General features: G+C 47.1%; 1 protein-coding gene across 2 annotated transcripts in view; it reads left to right on the top strand.

The window, feature by feature from the left end:
* The window catches only part of LOC147114207 (E3 ubiquitin/ISG15 ligase TRIM25-like), a 41,136-nt gene extending 37,670 nt beyond the window's left edge, over window positions 1-3,466 (top strand). The window contains exon 6 of one of the 2 annotated variants that reach the window (XM_085995872.1): window positions 2,058-3,466. In XM_085995872.1, the coding sequence (XP_085851998.1) occupies window positions 2,058-2,587 (530 nt within the window). In that variant the 3' untranslated portion in view covers window positions 2,588-3,466. The remainder of the gene's footprint in view (window positions 1-2,057) is intronic. The other variant, XM_085995873.1, reaches the window with a different exon arrangement.
* The last annotated feature ends 15,648 nt before the right edge of the window (window positions 3,467-19,114 follow it).

Below are 19,114 nucleotides of genomic sequence, written 5' to 3'. Positions count from 1 at the left end.
TGTATTCAGGATGGACAGTAACAGGAGGGAGAGGGCCCAGGGCACACTCCTGTATTCAGGATAACACAGTAACAGGAGGGAGAGAGCCCCGGGCACACTCCTGTATTCAGGATAACACAGTAACAGGAGGGAGAGAGCCCAGGGCACACTCCTGTATTCAGGATAACACAGTAACAGGAGGGAGAGAGCCCAGGGCACACTCCTGTATTCAGGATAACACAGTAACAGGAGGGAGAGAGCCCAGGGCACACTCCTGTATTCAGGATAACACAGTAACAGGAGGGAGAGAGCCCAGAGCACACTCCTGTATTCAGGATGGACAGTAACAGGAGGGAGAGGGCCCAGGGCACACTCCTGTATTCAGGATAACACAGTAACAGGAGGGAGAGAGCCCCGGGCACACTCCTGTATTCAGGATAACACAGTAACAGGAGGGAGAGAGCCCAGGGCACACTCCTGTATTCAGGATAACACAGTAACAGGAGGGAGAGAGCCCAGGGCACACTCCTGTATTCAGGATAACACAGTAACAGGAGGGAGAGAGCCCCGGGCACACTCCTGTATTCAGGATAAGACAGTAACAGGAGGGAGAGAGCCCAGGGCACACTCCTATATTCAGGATAACACAGTAACAGGAGGGAGAGAGCCCAGGGCACACTCCTGTATTCAGGATAAGACAGTAACAGGAGGGAGAGAGCCCAGGGCACACTCCTATATTCAGGATGAACAGTAACAGGAGGGAGAGAGCCCAGGGCACACTCCTGTATTCAGGATGGACAGTAACAGGAGGGAGAGGGCCCAGGGCACACTCCTGTATTCAGGATAACACAGTAACAGGAGGGAGAGAGCCCCGGGCACACTCCTGTATTCAGGATAACACAGTAACAGGAGGGAGAGAGCCTAGGGCACACTCCTGTATTCAGGATAACACAGTAACAGGAGGGAGAGAGCCCCGGGCACACTCCTGTATTCAGGATAACACAGTAACAGGAGGGAGAGAGCCCAGGGCACACTCCTGTATTCAGGATAACACAGTAACAGGAGGGAGAGAGCCCAGGGCACACTCCTGTATTCAGGATAACACAGTAACAGGAGGGAGAGAGCCCCGGGCACACTCCTGTATTCAGGATAAGACAGTAACAGGAGGGAGAGAGCCCAGGGCACACTCCTATATTCAGGATGAACAGTAACAGGAGGGAGAGAGCCCAGGGCACACTCCTGTATTCAGGATAACACAGTAACAGGAGGGAGAGAGCCCAGGGCACACTCCTGTATTCAGGATAAGACAGTAACAGAAGGGAGAGAAAACAGGGCACATTCCTGTATTCAGGATGAACAGTAACAGGAGGGAGAGAGCCCAGAGCACACTCCTGTAATCAGGATGAACAGTAACAGGAGGGAGAGAGCCCAGGGCACACCCCTGTATTCAGGATGGACAGTAACAGGAGGGAGAGAGCCCAGAGCACACTCCTGTATTCAGGATGAACAGTAACAGGAGGGAGAGAGCCCAGGGCACACTCCTGTATTCAGGATGAACAGTAACAGGAGGGAGAGAGCCCAGAGCACACTCCTGTATTCAGGATGAACAGTAACAGGAGGGAGAGAGCCCAGGGCACACTCCTGTATTCAGGATGAACAGTAACAGGAGGGAGTGAGCCCCGGGCACACTCCTGTGAGCTGTGTGTTCCCAGTACCGCCAGTGCTGAGATTGTGGGGCTGTAACTGTGAGGCTGTTGGATGTGTTGTGTGCCGGTGAATCTCCTCCATTGTGTCTGGGAGAACGTGTGCACAGTGCCAGGGGCTTGTGTGATTAAACTGACAGCTACTGTGCGTCTCACTGCAGTGTTTGCCCTGAGTGTACAGCACTGGGGCCCCCACACTGCTATTGAACAGGGACTCTGATTGAAAGCCATTGATTTAACATGGGAAGAATCCAGTCTAACCAGTAATATGGGGCTGACACTGTCTGGGAAATACTGACACTCCTACCCTGCAGCTGTCAATCATTGATCTGAGTGGAATCACCCTGTCTGACCAATCTCTTCTCTCCTCTCTAGGGCAAAGCTCACCGATGAGCCTGGATCCAAAGACAGCAAACTGGAACTTGGTTCTGTCTGATGATCTGAGATCAGTGATACGGATTGAACAGGAACAGCCCTACCCACCTCACCCAGAGAGGTTTAAAGACTGGCCCCAAGTCCTCTGCTCCCAGAGCTTCTCCTCAGGATCCCATTCCTGGGATGTGGAGACTGATGGGAATGGCTGGGGAATAGGGATTGTGTGTGGGAGCGTCGAGAGGGCGGGGAGAAAGTCTCTCATTGGGTACAGCAGTAAATCCTGGGGTTTAGATTATTATTATTCTGTTTCTGGTCCTCTCAGGGCCCGGCACAATTCCCAGGTCACTGCCCTCAAACTGTTCGCGTCTGGGATCAGGATCCGAGTTCAGTTGGACTGCGAGGCTGGGACTGTGTCATTTCACCAGGTCACTGACTCACTGACACATTTACACACATTTCAAACCACATTCACTGAACCCGTGTTTCCAGCATTTTATTGTTGGAACAAATCCCTAAAACTGTTAATTTAATCCCGATAACTGAGACTCGGCGACATCACTTCCGGCTCCGTGAATCGGTTTGGGGCGGGTCCTCTAAAACGGATCTGTGATGTCACTTCCTAGCTGGGGCACTGATGATGTCACTTCCGGGTTGGGGTCATTGACGATGTCACTGGTCTGCACCCTGGTGATGCTGTGGGCGGGGCTCCCTTAGGCCCCTCCCCTTGGTAACACTGTGGGTGGGGCTCTCTCTCAGGCCCCGCACCCTGGTGATGCTGTGGGCGGGGCTCTCTCAGGCTCCTCCCCCGATGATGCTGTGGGCGGGGCTCTCTCTGAGGCCACTCCCCCGGTGATGCTTTGGGCAGGGCTCTTTCTCAAGCCCCTCCCCCGGGGATGCTGTGGGTGGGGCTCTCTCTCAGGCCCCTCCCCTGGTGATGCTGTGGGCGGGCCTCTCTCAGGCCCCTCCCCCGGTGATGCTGTGGGCTATTTCTTTCGCAGTATTTTATTTGTCCATTAGGGTTTTAATGTTCTAATAATGCTGTCCAGCTACATAAACATTGCTGCACTGCAGAAATAAACTTTCTGAGGTGATGAGGCACTATTTTAATGCAAATTTAATATGTTTGTATTACATTCTGAAAAATTATGATCAGAGGTACTCTCACTGCTTTTCATCTCTTAATCTGTATTTTGAAGAATATTTAAGCACTCTAATTAAGCCTTGTCAGTGTGGATGGTTTGTTTTTAATAAGACATCTTACTATTAGAAAATGCAAACCTGTTAAATATATTAATTTGTGTTATACTCCTTAAATACCCAGAGGCTTTTGTGGAACTGTACTTTCATAGCAGGGTCCTCTGTAAAATCAAAGTAGGTATCAATAACCTATAAATTGTTGGTGCACTGATTCTGTTAAATCCATTCAATGATAATTGCTGCGATGCACTGTACATCTGACATGCCTGAGTGAGGTGAGATCATGTTATTACAGAAGCAGATTTGACTGCATGAACTTTACAGACCATTTCAAAAAGCTGATGTTTTCAATCTTACTGATAAAATGCTCTGTGAACTGATTACTGTCTCCATGGCGACAAAACAGGACATGTCGTGAAATAATGATCTCAATTGCTGCCAGTAACTTGCTTCAGCATCTAGCTCTCATTCACAGCTTGAGATTCAGTGGGTAGCTCATTATTTGTGTCTGATGAGTAATTAGTACAACTTACCTCTCCTCACACAGTAAAATCTGAAGCGTCTGACTACAGGGCATCTGGTATTGACATAACTGTGGAGGGGCGGTAAGACACCTCGGGGTTATTCATTACCTTATTATTAACAAGCTGTGTTGGGCCTCCTAGTGGACCCATTAGCTACAGATAGAAATCCTTTGCGGGCAATCTTATGAGGGTTTGGGGAAGATACTAAAGACTATTACCTCGAATTTGGGTTCAGTTGAATTCATTCTTCGAATGAGAGATTAAACTAGTTTGCCTGTTCAGGTGGAGGTAAAACCCAAAAAAAAACTTACATTTATTTTGTGTCTTTAATGCAGGAAAACGTACCAAGCTGCTTCACAGAATAGTAATCAGGCAAACATTGACACTGAGCTAAAGAAGCAGCTATTACTAGAGGTGACTAAAAGCTTGGTCATAAGAGGTAGATTTTGAAAAGGGTCTTCAAGGAAGAGCGAGAAGTGGAGCAGCAGAAAGGTTTAGGAAGGGAATTCCAGAGGTTGGGGCCTAGATGGCTGAAGGCATGGCTGCCAATGGTGAGATGTGGGAAGTGGGGGATACCTGGGAGGTCAGAGTTGAGGAGGTCAGAGTTCTTGCAGGGTTGTTGGGCTGGAGGAAGCTACGGAGATGGGGAGGGGTGAAGCAATGAAGAGATGAGAAAACAAGGATGAGAATTTTAAATTCGACGCATAGCTGGACCAGGAGTAGGGTTCCCAACCCTCCCGTTTTTGGTGGGAGTCTACTGGGATAGGCGATTGTTTTCCCGAGTGCTCCTGCTGGTGACTCGGGTGAAAGGGCCCCTGTTTGCACAGTGTTTTATTTATTGTTTGCACAGTACCCTGGCTACTGTGGCTTGTAACCAGTCGCCGATGCCTGAGCCCTGCTGACACCCCCGTTATCTGGAAACACTGCTTCATTGCCAGTTATGAAGATGACGACATCAGGGCCAATGAAGTTCACCGGGAAACTCCAAGTCCTGAGAGAGTAACTGGGTAAGAGAGAGAGAGAAACACAAACTGGGGAGGGATGAATGAGAGAACGGATGTTTCCCCTCATGGGAGAATCGAGAACCAGGGGGCATAATTTCTGAATAAGGGGGCACCCATTTAAAACGGAAATGAGGAATTTCTTCTCTCAGAGGGTCGTGAACCTTTGGAATTCTCTTCCCCAGAGAGCTGTGGAGGCTGGGTCATTGAATATATTTAAGGTGGAGATAGACAGAGTTTTGAATGGTAAGGGAGTCAAGGGTTATGGGGAGTGGGCAGGGAAGTGGAGTTGAGTCCAAGATCAGATCAGCCATGATCATATTGAATGGCGGAGCAGGCTCGAGGGGCCAAATGACCTTCTCCTGCTCCTACGTCTTATGTTCTTATGTTCCCCCTGGTGATGCTGTGGGCAGGCCTCTCTCAGGCCCCTCCCCCCGGTGATGTGGTGGGCGGGGCTCTCAGGCCCCTCCCCCTGGTGATGCTGTGGGCGGGGCTCCCAGGCCCCGCCCCCTGGTGATGCAATGGGCGGGGCGCCCAGGCCCCTCCCCCTGGTGATGCTGTGGGTGGGGCCTGATTGTGGTGAGCACAATTCACATTCGATGAATGATTTAAAGGGAGTTGTTTGATCTCTCACACTCACTGAGGGAGGACTGATGGATTTTGGACTTTTAAATCCCAGTTATTAATTTCCTCTTAAAGGAGCTGAGTTTGTTTAACAGTATGAATTCAACCAAGGAATTGTTAAGCTGCCTGTTGAGGGGTATGCTGGGAAGGTTGGCCACATTGGGAAAGTCTTATTCAGCAGACTGTCGAGAAGGTTAAAGGTCAGACAGCCACGTGGCCTTGACGGTCTGTGAGAAACTGCTGTAAACATCAGATGCTGTCGTATCAACTTGTTTTAAACCGTGGGAAAGAGAGAGAGTGGAAAAGTACCAACTGTGTGATTTTGCCAGCAAGAAGGGTATAAACCAGCCATATTAGTAAGATGGAAGGAGACAGTCCATGAGACAGACCAGAAGATCACCACACAGGATGCCGATGGAGAATTAACCCCTCAGTCTCCCGAAGCAGAAGAATTGACCATTCTGAGTTGAGTTCTACCACTGACTTAAAGCTTGTATGAATCTCTATCTGTAAAACTACTTGTATTTTAACGTTAATAAAACCAATTAGTTAGAAATGTTTAAAGCCTTGTTGATCTTACCACTGATTAAACAGTAGTCATAGAGTCATACAACACAGAATGAGGCCCTTCGGCCCATCATGTCCACGCCGGCCATCAAGCCCTGTCTATTCTAAACCAATTTTCCAGCACTTGGTCCGTAGCCTTGTATGCTGTGGCATTTCATGTGCTCATCTAAATGCTTCTTGAATGTTGTGAGGGTTCCTGCCTCTACCACCCTTTCAGGCAGTGAGTTCCAGATTCCAACCACCCTCTGGGTGAAGAAGTTTTTCCTCAAATCCCCTATAAACCTGCTGCCCCTTACCGTGAAACTCTGCCCCCTGGTTATGGACCCCTCTACTAAGGGGAAAAGTTCCTTTCCATCTACCCTACCTATGCCCCACATAATTTTGTACACCTCAATCAGGTCCCCCCTCTGAGGCCCCTCCCCTGGTGATGCTGTGGGCGGGGCTCTCCCTCCAGCCCTCCCCCGGTGATGCTGTGTGCGGGTCACTCTCAGGCCCTCCCCCTGTGGTGCTGTGGGCGGGGCTCTCAGGCCCTCCCCTGGTGATGCAGTGGGTGGGGCTCTCTCTCAAGCCCCTCCCCTGGTGTTGCTGTGGGCGGGGCTCTCGCAGGCCCCTCCCCTGGTGATGCTGTGGGTGGGGCTCTCTCTGAGGCCCTGCCCCCGGTGATGCTGTGGGCGGGGCTCTCTCAGGCCCCTCCCTGATGATGCTGTGGGCAGGGCTCTCTCTCAGGCCCCTCCCCGGTGATGCTGTGGATGGGGCTCTCTCTCAGGCCCCTCCCCTGGTGATGCTGTGGGTGGGTCTCTCTCTGAGGCCCCTCCCCCTGGTGATGCTGTGGGCGGGGCTCTCAGGCCCCTCCCCCGGTGATGCTGTGGGCTATTTCTTTTGCAGTATTTTAATTGTCCATTAGGGTTTTAATGTTCTAATAATGCTGTCCAGCTACATAAGCATTGCTGCACTGCAGAAAGAAACTTTCTGAGGTGATGAGGGACTATTTTAATGCAAATTTTAATATGTTTGTATTACATTCTGAAAAATTATGATCAGAGGTACGCTCACTGCTTTTCATCTCTTAATCTGTATTTCGAAGAATATTTAAGCACTCTAAGCCTCGTCAGTGTGGATGATTTGTTTTTAATAAGACATCTTGCTATTAGAAAATGCAAACCTGTTAAATATATTAATTTGTGTTATACTCCTTAAATACCCAGAGGCTTTTGTGGAACTGTACTTTCATAGCAGGGTCCTCTGTAAAATCAAAGTAGGTATCAATAACCTATAAATTGTTGGTGCACTGATTCTGTTAAATCCATTCAATGATAATTGCTGCGATGCACTGTACATCTGACATGCCTGAGTGAGGTGAGATCATGTTATTACAGAAGCAGATTTGACTGCATGAACTTTACTGACCATTTCAAAAAGCTGATGTTTACAATCTTACTGATAAAATGCTCTGTGAACTGATTACTGTCTCCATGGTGACAAAAGAGGACATGTCGTGACATAATGATCTCAATTGCTGCCAGTAACTTGCTTCAGCATCTAGCTCTCATTCACAGCTTGAGATTCAGTGGGTAGCTCATTATTTGTGTCTGATGAGTAATTAGTACAACTTACCTCTCCTCACACAGTAAAATCTGAAGCGTCTGACTACAGGGCATCTGGTATTGACATAACTGTGGAGGGGCGGTAAGACACCTCGGCGTTATTCATTACCTTATTATTAACAAGCTGTGTTGGGCCTCCTAGTGGACCCATTAGCTACAGATAGAAATTGTTTGCGGGCAATCTTATGAGGGTTTGGGGAAGATACTAAAGACTATTACCTCGAATTTGGGTTCAGTTGAATTCATTCTTTGAATGAGAGATTAAACTAGTTTGCCTGTTCAGGTGGAGGTAAAACCCAAAAAAAACCTTACATTTATTTTGTGTCTTTAATGCAGGAAAACGTACCAAGCTGCTTCACAGAATAGTAATCAGGCAAACATTGACACTGAGCTAAAGAAGCCGCTATTACTAGAGGTGACTAAAAGCTTGGTCATAAGAGGTAGATTTTGAAAAGGGTCTTCAAGGAAGAGCGAGAAGTGGAGCAGCAGAAAGGTTTAGGAAGGGAATTCCAGAGGTTGGGGCCTAGATGGCTGAAGGCATGGCTGCCAATGGTGAGATGTGGGAAGTGGGGGATACCTGGGAGGTCAGAGTTGAGGAGGTCAGAGTTCTTGCAGGGTTGTAGGGCTGAAGGAAGCTACAGAGATGGGGAGGGGTGAAGCAATGAAGAGATGAGAAAACAAGGATGAGAATTTTAAATTCGATGTATCGGTGGACCAGTAGTAGGGTTCCCAACCCTCCCGTTTTTGGTGGGAGTCTACTGGGATAGGCGATTGTTTTCCCGAGTGCTTCTGCTGGTGACTCGGGTGAAAGGGCCCCTGTTTGCACAGTGTTTTATTTATTGTTTGCACAGTACCCTGGCTACCGTGGCTTGTAACCAGTCGCCGATGCCTGAGCCCTGCTGACACCCCCGTTATCTGGAAACACCGCTTCATTGCCAGTTATGAAGATGACGACATCAGGGCCAATGAAGTTCACCGGGAAACTCCAAGTCCTGAGAGAGCAACTGGGTAAGAGAGAGAAACACAAACTGGGGAGGAATGAATGAGAGAACGGATGTTTCCCCTCATGGGGGAATCGAGAACCAGGGGGCATAATTTCTGAATAAGGGGGCACCCATTTAAAACGGAAATGAGGAGGAATTTCTTCTCAGAGGGTCGTGAACCTTTGGAATTCTCTTCCCCAGAGAGCTGTGGAGGCTGGGTCATTGAATATATTTAGGGTGGAGATAGACAGAGTTTTGAATGGTAAGGGAGTCAAGGGTTATGGGGAGCGGGCAGGGAAGTGGAGTTGAGGCCAAGATCAGATCAGCCATGATCATATTGAATGGCGGAGCAGGCTCGAGGGGCCAAATGACCTACTCCTGCTCCTACGTCTTATGTTCTTATGTTCCCCCTGGTGATGTGGTGGGCAGGGCTCTCAGGCCCCTCCCCCTGGTGATGCTGTGGATGAGGCTCTCAGGCCCCGCCCCTTGTGATGCTGTGGGCGGGTCCCTAGCTCATGCCCCTCCCCCTGCTGATGCTGTGGGCGTGGCTCTCTCCCCCTGGTGATGCTGTGGGTGGTGCTCTCTCAGGCCTCTCCCCCTAGTGATGCTGTGGATGAGGCACTCTCTCAGGCCCCTTCCCCTGGTGATGCTGTGGGCAGGGCTCTCCCTCAGGCCATCCCCCTGGTGATGCTGTGGACGGGGCTCTCTCTCAGGCCCCTCCCCCTGGTGATGCTGTGGGCGGGGCTCTCTCAGGCCCCTCCCCCTGGTGATGCTGTGGACGGGGCTCTCTCTCAGGCCCCTCCCCCTGGTGATGCAATGGGTGGGGCTCACAGGCCCCTCCTCCTGGTGATGCTGTGGGTGGGGCCCGATTGTGTTGAGCTAATTTCAGATTCCATGATGGATTTAAAGGGAGTTGTTTGATCACTCACACTCATTGAGGGAGGACTGAAGGATTTTGGAATTTTAAATACTAGTTATTAATTTCCTGTTAAAGGAGCTGAGTTTGTTTAACAGTATGAATTCAACCAAGGAATTGTTAAGCTGCCTGTTGAGGGGTATGCTGGGAAGGTTGGCCACATTGGGAAAGTTTTATTCAGCAGACTGTCTAGAAGGTTAAAGGTCAGACAGCCGCGTGGCCTTGATGGTCTGTGAGAAACTGCTGTAAACATCAGATGCTGTCGTATCAACTTGTTTTAAACCGTGGGAAAGAGAGAGAGTGGAAAAGTACCAACTGTGTGATTTTGCCAGCAAGAAGGGTATAAACCAGTCATTTTAGTAAGATGGAAGGAGACAGTCCATGAGACAGACCAGAAGATCACCACACAGGATGCCGATGGAGAATTAACGTCTCAGTCTCCCGTAGCAGAAGAATTGATCATTCTGAGTTGAGTTGTACCACTGACTTAAAGCTTGTATGAATCTCAATCTGTAACACGACTTGTATTTTAATGTTAATAAAACCAATTAGTTAGAAATGTTTAAAGCCTTGTTGATCTTACCACTGATTAAACAGTAAAGAGTCATAGAGTCATACAGCACAGAATGAGGCCCTTCGGCTCATCGTGTCCACGCTGGCCATCAAGCCCTGTCTATTCTAATCCAATTGTCCAGCACTTGGTCCGTAGCTGTAAGGTCCGCGCCTCAATAATACACGGACTTCGGGAGAACAGTTTAACAGGTACTTTACTGAACAAGAGGCAGCTTGAAACTGAAACTACAGAAGCCTGCTAGGGCCTTTTATACAGGGTTGGTCACTGCCGGTACTGCAGTCTAAGACCAGTTATTCCCTTAAAGGTACATACACAACAATTCCTCCCCTTTTAGATAAACAGTACATAACATTCATTTAACAACTAAATAATAACAAATTACAATTACAATTTTCTCAGTAATATATACATCAACTGAAATAGTCATTTATAAGTTCAGTCTTTGAGGAGGCTTCCTGATCCGGACTGGATAGCGCCTTTCTCGAGTATCCTGTTCTGGCGGCGGAGTCAATTCTGGCTTATTGTCATTGGTTGGTTCGTCAGCTTCCAATACCCCTGCTTCTGAGGTAGACCCAACCTGTATTTCGGGCTCATTACCAGGTGCACATGCTTGTGGTACAGGCTTGGCTTGTTCCTGTGACTCTAGAATCTGGTCAGCATGGCGTCTCACGATGCTCTCTCCAACGTCCACTGTGTACATTAGTGGTCCCCTGCTGTGTGCATATCGTGCCTGGCTGACATTTTTCTGTTCGGTAGTCGCGGGCCAAGACTGGTTGCCCTATCTTGAAGCTCCTGCTTGACTTCTCATTTATGTGCTGGAACTGCTTATCCTCAACATCTCGTCTTATGTTTGGTTTGAGCAAATCCAAGCGACATCTTAGTCTCCGGTTGAAAAACAGTACAGCTGGAGTTTGGTTGGTTACTGCATGTGTCGCATTCCAGGAAGTTATCCACCTTGTGTTGCAGTGGTATGTCGTCATTATACATTGCCTTTATGGCCTTTTTAAAGGTCTGAAGAAACCTCTCAGCCAATCCATTTGTGGCTGGATGATATGGGGCAGATGTGCAATGTTTCACCCCATTATTCTTCAGGAACCTCCGGAAATCCTCAGACACAAACTGTGGGCCATTGTCGGAACAGATCTGTTCTGGCAACCCATTCCTGGCGAAGATGGTCCTTAGGACTGCAATAGTTTTCTCCGTGGTGGTGGAGGACATTTTAATGACCTCTGGCCATTTCGAATGGGCGTCCACAGCGATTAGAAACATTGAGTCCATAAATGGACCAGCGAAATCAATGTGTACCCATTGCCATGGAGATGAGGGCCACTCCCATGGATGTAGCGGGGCCTGTGGTGGAGCGTTTTGGACCTTCTGGTATCCTGTGCATCTCTTGGCCATATCCTCGATTTCTTCATTGATTCCCGGCCACCACACAAACGCCCTGGCTAGGCTCTTCATTTTTACCCCTCCCAGATGACCCTCGTGAAGCTCATTGAGTACTCTACCTCTCAACTTGGGTGGAATTACCACTCGGGATCCACACATCAAGGTTCCCCGGCACACTGACAGCTGTTCCCTCCTTGGCGAGAATGCTGGCAACAGTGAGTCGCCATATGCTGGCCATCCCTTCACCGTCAAATCATAGACCCGAGAGAGTGTCGGGTCATTTCGGGTTTCCTTCTCAATACTTGCATTTGTAACAGGCAAACATTCGACTATGGTCGCATGGAATATCTCCACCGGGTCCACTGCAGGTGCTTCTTCCGCCGTAGGCAACGGTAGGCGCGACAGCCCATCAGCGTTTCCATGTTGTTTCGTACCCTTGTACTCTATGTCATACTGATGCGCCTAGAAAAAGTGACCATCTTTGCAGCCTTTGCGCCGTCATCACCGGAACGCCCTTCTTTGGGTTAAAAATTGAGACCAGGAGTTGATGATCAGTCAGTAGGGTGAATTTCTGCCTGTGCAGATAGTGATTGAACTTCTTCACCCCCAACACCAGGCTGAGGGCCTCCCTGTCAATCTGGGCGTAGTTACGCTCAGCTGGGGTTAGCGAGCGCGATGCAAAGGCTATTGGCCTCTCTGAACAGTCACGGAATTTGTGTGACATCACCGCTCCAATGCCGTAAGGTGACGCATCACATGCCAACCGAATCGGTAGTGTTGGGTTGTAGTGGGCCAATACTTCTTTTGAAGTGATTTGCATTTACATTCCTGAAAGGCACGCTTACACTCATCACTCCATTTCCATGTTACACCAGTTTGAAGGAGGGCGTTCAGTGGGTGCAGAATTGTAGATAAATTCGGCAAGAACTTATGGTAGTAGTTCACCAACCCGAGGAACGACCTCAGTTGCGACACATTTTCTGGTGCTGGAGCCTTGACTGCAGCCTCAATCTTGTCCGGCGACTTATGCAACCCTTCCTCATCAGTCATGTGGCCACAATACGAGATTTGTCTCCTGAAGAACTCGCATTTGGGACGGTTGGCTTGTAGCCCATATTCCTGCAATCTCGTGAGCACCTGTTCCAGGTTGGCAAGGTGTTCATTGTCATTTTCGCCCGTAACCAGGATGTCGTCCAAATAACACTGGGTCCCCGGGATCCCTTGCAGGACTTGTTCCATTGCCCTCTGCCACATAGGCGGGGCCGATGCTACCCCAAATACCAGTCAATTGTACTGGTAAAGGCCTTTGTGAGTGTTTATCGTGAGGTATTTCCTAGATGCTTCTTCCACCTCCATTTGTAGATACGCTTGAGCCAGGTCAATCTTTGTAAAACGTTTCCCTCCAGATAGTGAGGCGAAAATATCTTCTATCCGCGGAAGCGGATACTGTACTGTGTGCAGGACTGGGTTCACAGTCACCTTGAAGTCCCCACAGATGCAAACCTTCCTTGGCTCCCCAGACGTGCTGCTCAATGCTTTCTTCATTACAGGAACGATGGGTGTGGCCCACTCACTCCAGTCCACCTTAGACAGCACCCCCGAACGCTCCAGACTCTCCAGTTCAGCTTCCACAGCTGGGCGTATTGCGTATTGCACCGGTCTGGCCTTGAATAATTTTGGGGTTGCGTTATCCTCAATCTTTATGGTTGCCTTTACTCCTTTTAGAGTCCCAAATCCTTGTTGGAACACCTCTTCCGCGTCAGATAGAATTTGTGACAGACGTCTAGGTGCGACATCATCATCTTTTTTGTCATTCACAGTTAGTGCCAGAATGGAATGCCAATCCAATTGTAGTCTTCGGATCCATTCACGTCCCAATAATGGTGGTCCTCCATCTCGTAGTATATACATGTATAGTTTCTGTGTTTCCTTTTCGTTATATTCAACTGGCACCCTTATTTTTCCTCTGGGGTAGACCTTTTGCCCTGTGTATGCCTTCAATACAATGGACGTGTCCTTTAAGGGTATGTGTGAGAATAGCCACTCATAGTCTCGTCGATTCATGACAGTTAGGGCTGACCTGTGTCCAATTCCATCTTCACTGGGGACCCTGCTATCATGAGGGTGACCCAAATGGTTCGGTGATCTTCTTTTGCGATCACGTTGTGTAACTTTAAACAACTTAGTCGCCTGCTCCCGGAGTCCTTATCACTCTCCTGATCTTCTGAACTACTGTCTGTCAGTTTCTTCACTTTCCTGTACTGTTCCTTAGTAGTTCTTGTCGTGTTGGTCTTCTTTCCCGACCTGCAGACTCTTGCTATATGTCCCATTTTCCCGCATTGCCTGCATATTTTGTCTTTAAACCAGCAGTCCTTCTGCTCATGGGTTGTTCTGCCACAGCGCTAGCACTTTTCGGCTCCATACGCCATTTCGTTAGCGCTGTATTCTTGTGGTTTCTGTTGTATTTCTGCAGCTCCCCGTGCTGCTGCTTCATAGGATACTGCCACGCTGAAAGCCTGTTCTAGCGTCAGGTCATTTTTTGAAAGTAGTCGTTGTAATGATATCAGCAAATAGTGATGTTATTTGCCTGTTCAATTATGATGTCTTAATAGCATGATTGCAGGTATTGATTACTTATGCCTGACCAGCAGAGGTCATGTGACCGAGAGAAGCAAGGCAGAGAGTTTTACTTTCACTTTGATTCTAGCTGCATCACAGTATAGAGTGTTCTGTAAAAAGGCTGTTAAAAAGAGTTGAATAGACTTTAGATTAAAACAACTTTCTCTTTCAAGAAATGAGTCTTTATTGAACCCAAAAAGAAATCAAAACATGGTGTCAGAAGAGGATTGAAAGAAAAAAAAAGAGAAAAAATCGGAAGTTAAATCAGCTCTCCACATAGAGATTAGCAAGCCTAAAGAGAAAATCGTTACTTACCTTGGAGAATAGCTAACGAAGTGAAAAATGGAAGGTTTACTCCCACCAGCGACCCTTCAATTGTCAGGTAATGTGGCTGAAAATTGGAGAAGGTTCAAACAACGTTTAGAGTTGTATTTATCAGCAATCGGAGCTGAAGAGAAAAGTGATAATGTAAAAGCGTCACTGTTCTTACATGTCGTGGGTGATGAAGCGCTGGAGGTATATAATAACTTCACATTTGCTGTTGATGGAGACAAAATGAAGCTAGATAAAATAATGGAACAGTTTGAGGCCCACTGCATACCTAAACGCAACGTGACCTTTGAGAGGCACAAATTTTTCACATGTGTACAGAAAATCGGCGAGACTATTGATCAGTATGTGACTGAACTGAGAAACCGGAGCAAATCGTGTGAATTTGGGGGACTCTCAGACTCGCTGATAAAAGACAGACTGGTGTGTGGTATTCGAGATAATGGTCTAAGGGAAAGGCTGCTAAGAGAGCAAGATCTAGACCTGGGAAAAGCCATAGCACTGTGTAGGGTTACAGAGACTGTGAAGTTGCAGGCAAAGGAGCTGTTCAGTGACAGTAGCTGCAACGTGGATGCAGTGAGAAAGAACGGATACAAACCGTTTAACAAAGAGAGCGCCAAAGTGAAAAAAGAGACGTGGCCAGCAAACGAAAATGAAAGAGACAATCGGAAGTCATGTAATCGATGCGGTACACAGCATCCACCAAGAAAGTGTCCAGCATATGGTAAAACATGCAATAGATGTAACAAAAACAACCATTATGCCCGTTGCTGTAAGAACCAAGCGCAACAAAGCAAGGTCCATACAGTAGATGAAAGCGAGATAGAGGAATTCTATGTAGATGTGGTGTCTGAAAACAAAAAAGAAGAAAGAGACTGGATGTTGACACTAAAAGTGAACGACATACACATTCCATTTAAATTGGATACTGGAGCACAAGTTAATGTGATATCAGAGACCGATTTTAAGAGAATTAGACCCAGACCAAAGTTACATAGAATACAAGTGAAAGTGACCGGATACTCAGGTACTGATATACCAGTGAAAGGAAAATGCATTGTCAAAGTAACACACAAGGACAGAGAGCACACGCTAGCATTAATCGTGGTGCCAAAGGATGTGCAAGCCATACTAGGTTTAAAAGCCTGTGAGAGACTGAACCTGGTAAAGAGAGTCCTCGTTGTGGAAAGCGAAGGAGAGACAGTCTATGATGAACTCATGAAAGAGTACAAAGACCTATTTAAGGGTCTAGGCTGCATTCCAGGAGAACACACGATCAGAGTAGATAAAAGTATGACACCGGTCATACATCCATGTAGAAAAGTTCCGTTTGCTCTTCAAAAGCAACTGAAGGCAGAGTTGGACAGGATGGAAAGCGTGAACGTGATTCAGAAGATAGATGAGCCAACTGAGTGGGTGAGTTCCCTCGTCGTAGTGGACAAAAAGAATGGAAAGCTCAGAATTTGCCTGGATCCAAGAGATCTAAACAGAGCAATAAAGAGAGAGCACTTCAAGCTTCCTACACGTGAGGAAATCATGGCACAGTTTGCAAATGCAAAATATTTCAGCAAGTTAGATGCATCCTCCGGATTTTGGCAGATGAAGCTGGACGAAGCAAGTTCAAGACTGTGCACGTTCAACACTCCATTTGGCAGATACAGATTCCTAAGGTTGCCATTTGGCATTGCCTCAGCTCCTGAAGTGTATCACAAGACTATCCATATGATCTATGAGCACCTGGAGGGAGTTGATACATCAATGGATGACATCATAGTATGGGGAACCACGAGAACTGAGCATGACGAGAGACTGAAAAAAGTGCTGGAAGCAACAAGGAAAACAAACCTGAAGCTGAATAGAGAGAAATGCCAGCTCGGGGTGACAGAACTGACATTCGTGGGAGATATCCTTAGCAGTGAGGGCATCAGACCAGATCCCAGAAAGGTGTCCGCCATTGAGAATATGCCAAGGCCACAATGCAAAAAGGACGTGCAGAGGTTTAATGGAATGATCAACTACATGGGTAAATTCATATCCAACCTCTCAGAAAAAATAGCGCCACTGAGAAGACTAACTGAAAAGAACATAGAATGGGAATGGAATCATGAGCATGAGAAGTCATGGAGCGATCTAAAGAAACTGCTCACAGAGGAACCTGTTCTGAGGTTTTATGACCCAGCGAGACCCATCAAGATATCATCAGATGCATCACAGAGTGGGCTCGGTGCCGTTCTTCTGCAACAATATGACTACTGGCAACCTATTGCATATGCATCGCGCTCAATGACAGATGCGGAGACGCGATATGCTCAAATAGAAAAGGAGCTGCTCAGCATCACATACGCCTGTGAAAGATTTCACCAGTTTGTGGCAGGACAAGCAATCAGTGTAGAGACTGACCATAAGCCCTTGATTGCATTGTTCCAAAAGCCACTGTATAGCTGTCCGCTTAGAATACAAAGAATGATGATCAGGCTGCAACGCTATACACTGAATGTTGCGTACACACCGGGTAAGCTGATGTATACAGCAGACACGTTGTCCAGAGCTGTTGATCCAAGTGAGCCCGCAAACACCACAATGGATGAAAAAGTGAACGCCTACGTGGACATGATCACAAGTGCACTGCCCATAGCAGATGCAAAAATGGAGCTCATAAAGACTGAAACAGACAAAGATGAAACAATGAGACGACTGAGAAAAAGCATCTTGGATGGATGGCCCAACATGAAGCAAGATTGCTCACCTGACATGGCAGAGTACTGGAACTGCAGGGCGGAACTATCAGTGGTCGAAGACATCATCTACAAAGGAAGTAAAATAGTTATCCCAAAGAGTCTGAGAAAAGAGATGCTAAAAAAGATCCATGGAGGACATCTGGGAATCGAAAAGTGTAAGACAAGAGCACGAGAGGTGATGTACTGGCCACGAATCAACCAAGATGTGACAAATGAGGTGTCAAACTGCACAATATGCCTGGAATATCGAGCAAGCAATCCAGTAGAACCACTAAAGCCACACCCAGCACCAGACAGACCTTACCAGAAGGTAGGCGCTGACCTATTCGTATGTCAAGGGAAGGACTATCTTGTCGTCACAGACTATTACTCCCTGTATCCAGAGGTTTGTAGACTGTACACCACCACTGCAGAAGCTGTGATAAGAAGTATGAAAGCCATATTCTCCAGACATGGCGTGGCAAGCGAGGTCTTCACAGACAATGGACCCCAGTTTAACAATGCAAATTTCCGACACTTTGCCAAAGAGTGGGACTTTGTCCACACAACGTCAAGTCCTCACTATCCACAGTCCAATGGACTGGTGGAAAAATCGGTCCAGACAGTGAAAAGACTGATGTACAAGGCAAAAGACAGTGGAACTGACTTCTACCAAAGCATGCTTGTATACCGCACAACGCCGCTCGAGTGTGGTATGTCACCAGCCCAACTCCTGATGGGACGTCGGCTAAGGTCAAACCTACCCATCCCGGAGAACCTCCTGAAAACAAAAGAGGGGGAGAAAGTGAGGAAGTTCAAAGAGCAACAGAAAGAAAAGCAAAAGTACTACTATGACAGAGGAACACAAAACCTACCTGAACTCCACACTGGTGACCAAGTAAGGTTGAAAGACAAAACAAACACATGGACTCAGAAGGGAACTGTCCTGAGTGAAGTTCAACCAAGATCCTACACCATTCAGACAGATGAGGGTGCTGTTCTGAGAAGAAATCGTCGAGATCTTCTCATGGGACCAGCCACAGCAGGTCAAGAGACTGATACTGGTGAACAACCTGCTCACACAGCTGAGAACCAATCATCTGAGGCAACAACTCAGATTCAAGGACAATCAATCAGAAAATCCTCAAGACACGTGAAGCCTCCTGAGAGACTCATTGAGCAAATTTAAGGACTATTGTTAAAGAAGGAAGTAATGTTATCTTATTCTTTCTTCTAGTTCTAGTGTATTGACATATTTCATGTGAACACACAAAGCAAGGGTAAAAAACCTTGATCATGATAATGATAATGTAAGTTCATTAAGTGTTACAGTTAAAATGCAGATTAATACAAAGAAAACATGTTGTTAGTTAAAAGTAAAATACTTTTGTTTTAAGAAAGGGAGATGTAATGATAGCAGCAAATAGTGATGTTATTTGCCTGTTCGATTATGATGTCTTAATAGCATGATTGCAGGTATTGATTACTTATGCCTGACCAGCAGAGGTCATGTGACCGAGAGAAGCAAGGCAGAGAGTTTTACTTTCACTTTGATTCTAGCTGCATCACAGTATAGAGTGTTCTGTAAAAAGGCTGTTAAAAAGAGTTGAATAGACTTTAGATTAAAACAACTTTCTCTTTCAAGAAATGAGTCTTTATTGAACCCAAAAAGAAATCAAAACAGTCGTTTCTAGGTTCCTTCACTCTGGAGCCCGCAGACAAACTTATCCCGTAAGGTGTCTGCCAGTCCTGCTCCGAACTGGCAGTGCTTCGATAACTTGCGTAGTTCCGTAAGGTAGTCAGCATTGTTCTCATCTTTGTGCTGGTTTCTTTTATGGAACTTGAATCTTTCTGCTATCAGCAGTGGTGTAGGGCTTAGATGTTCCTGTAAGATATGAACAATCACCTCAAAACTTTTATCCATTGGTTTAGCTGGGTTAATTAAATTCCACAATAGGCCGTACGTACTCGCACCCATCAGATTTAATAATACCGACGCCTTATTTCCATCA

This window comes from Somniosus microcephalus, chromosome 8, assembly GCF_052327205.1.
Source record: "Somniosus microcephalus isolate GS21.2 chromosome 8, FLI_Smic_1.0, whole genome shotgun sequence".
Lineage (NCBI taxonomy): Eukaryota > Metazoa > Chordata > Chondrichthyes > Squaliformes > Somniosidae > Somniosus > Somniosus microcephalus.
This window is presented reverse-complemented; position numbering and strand designations above follow the sequence as displayed.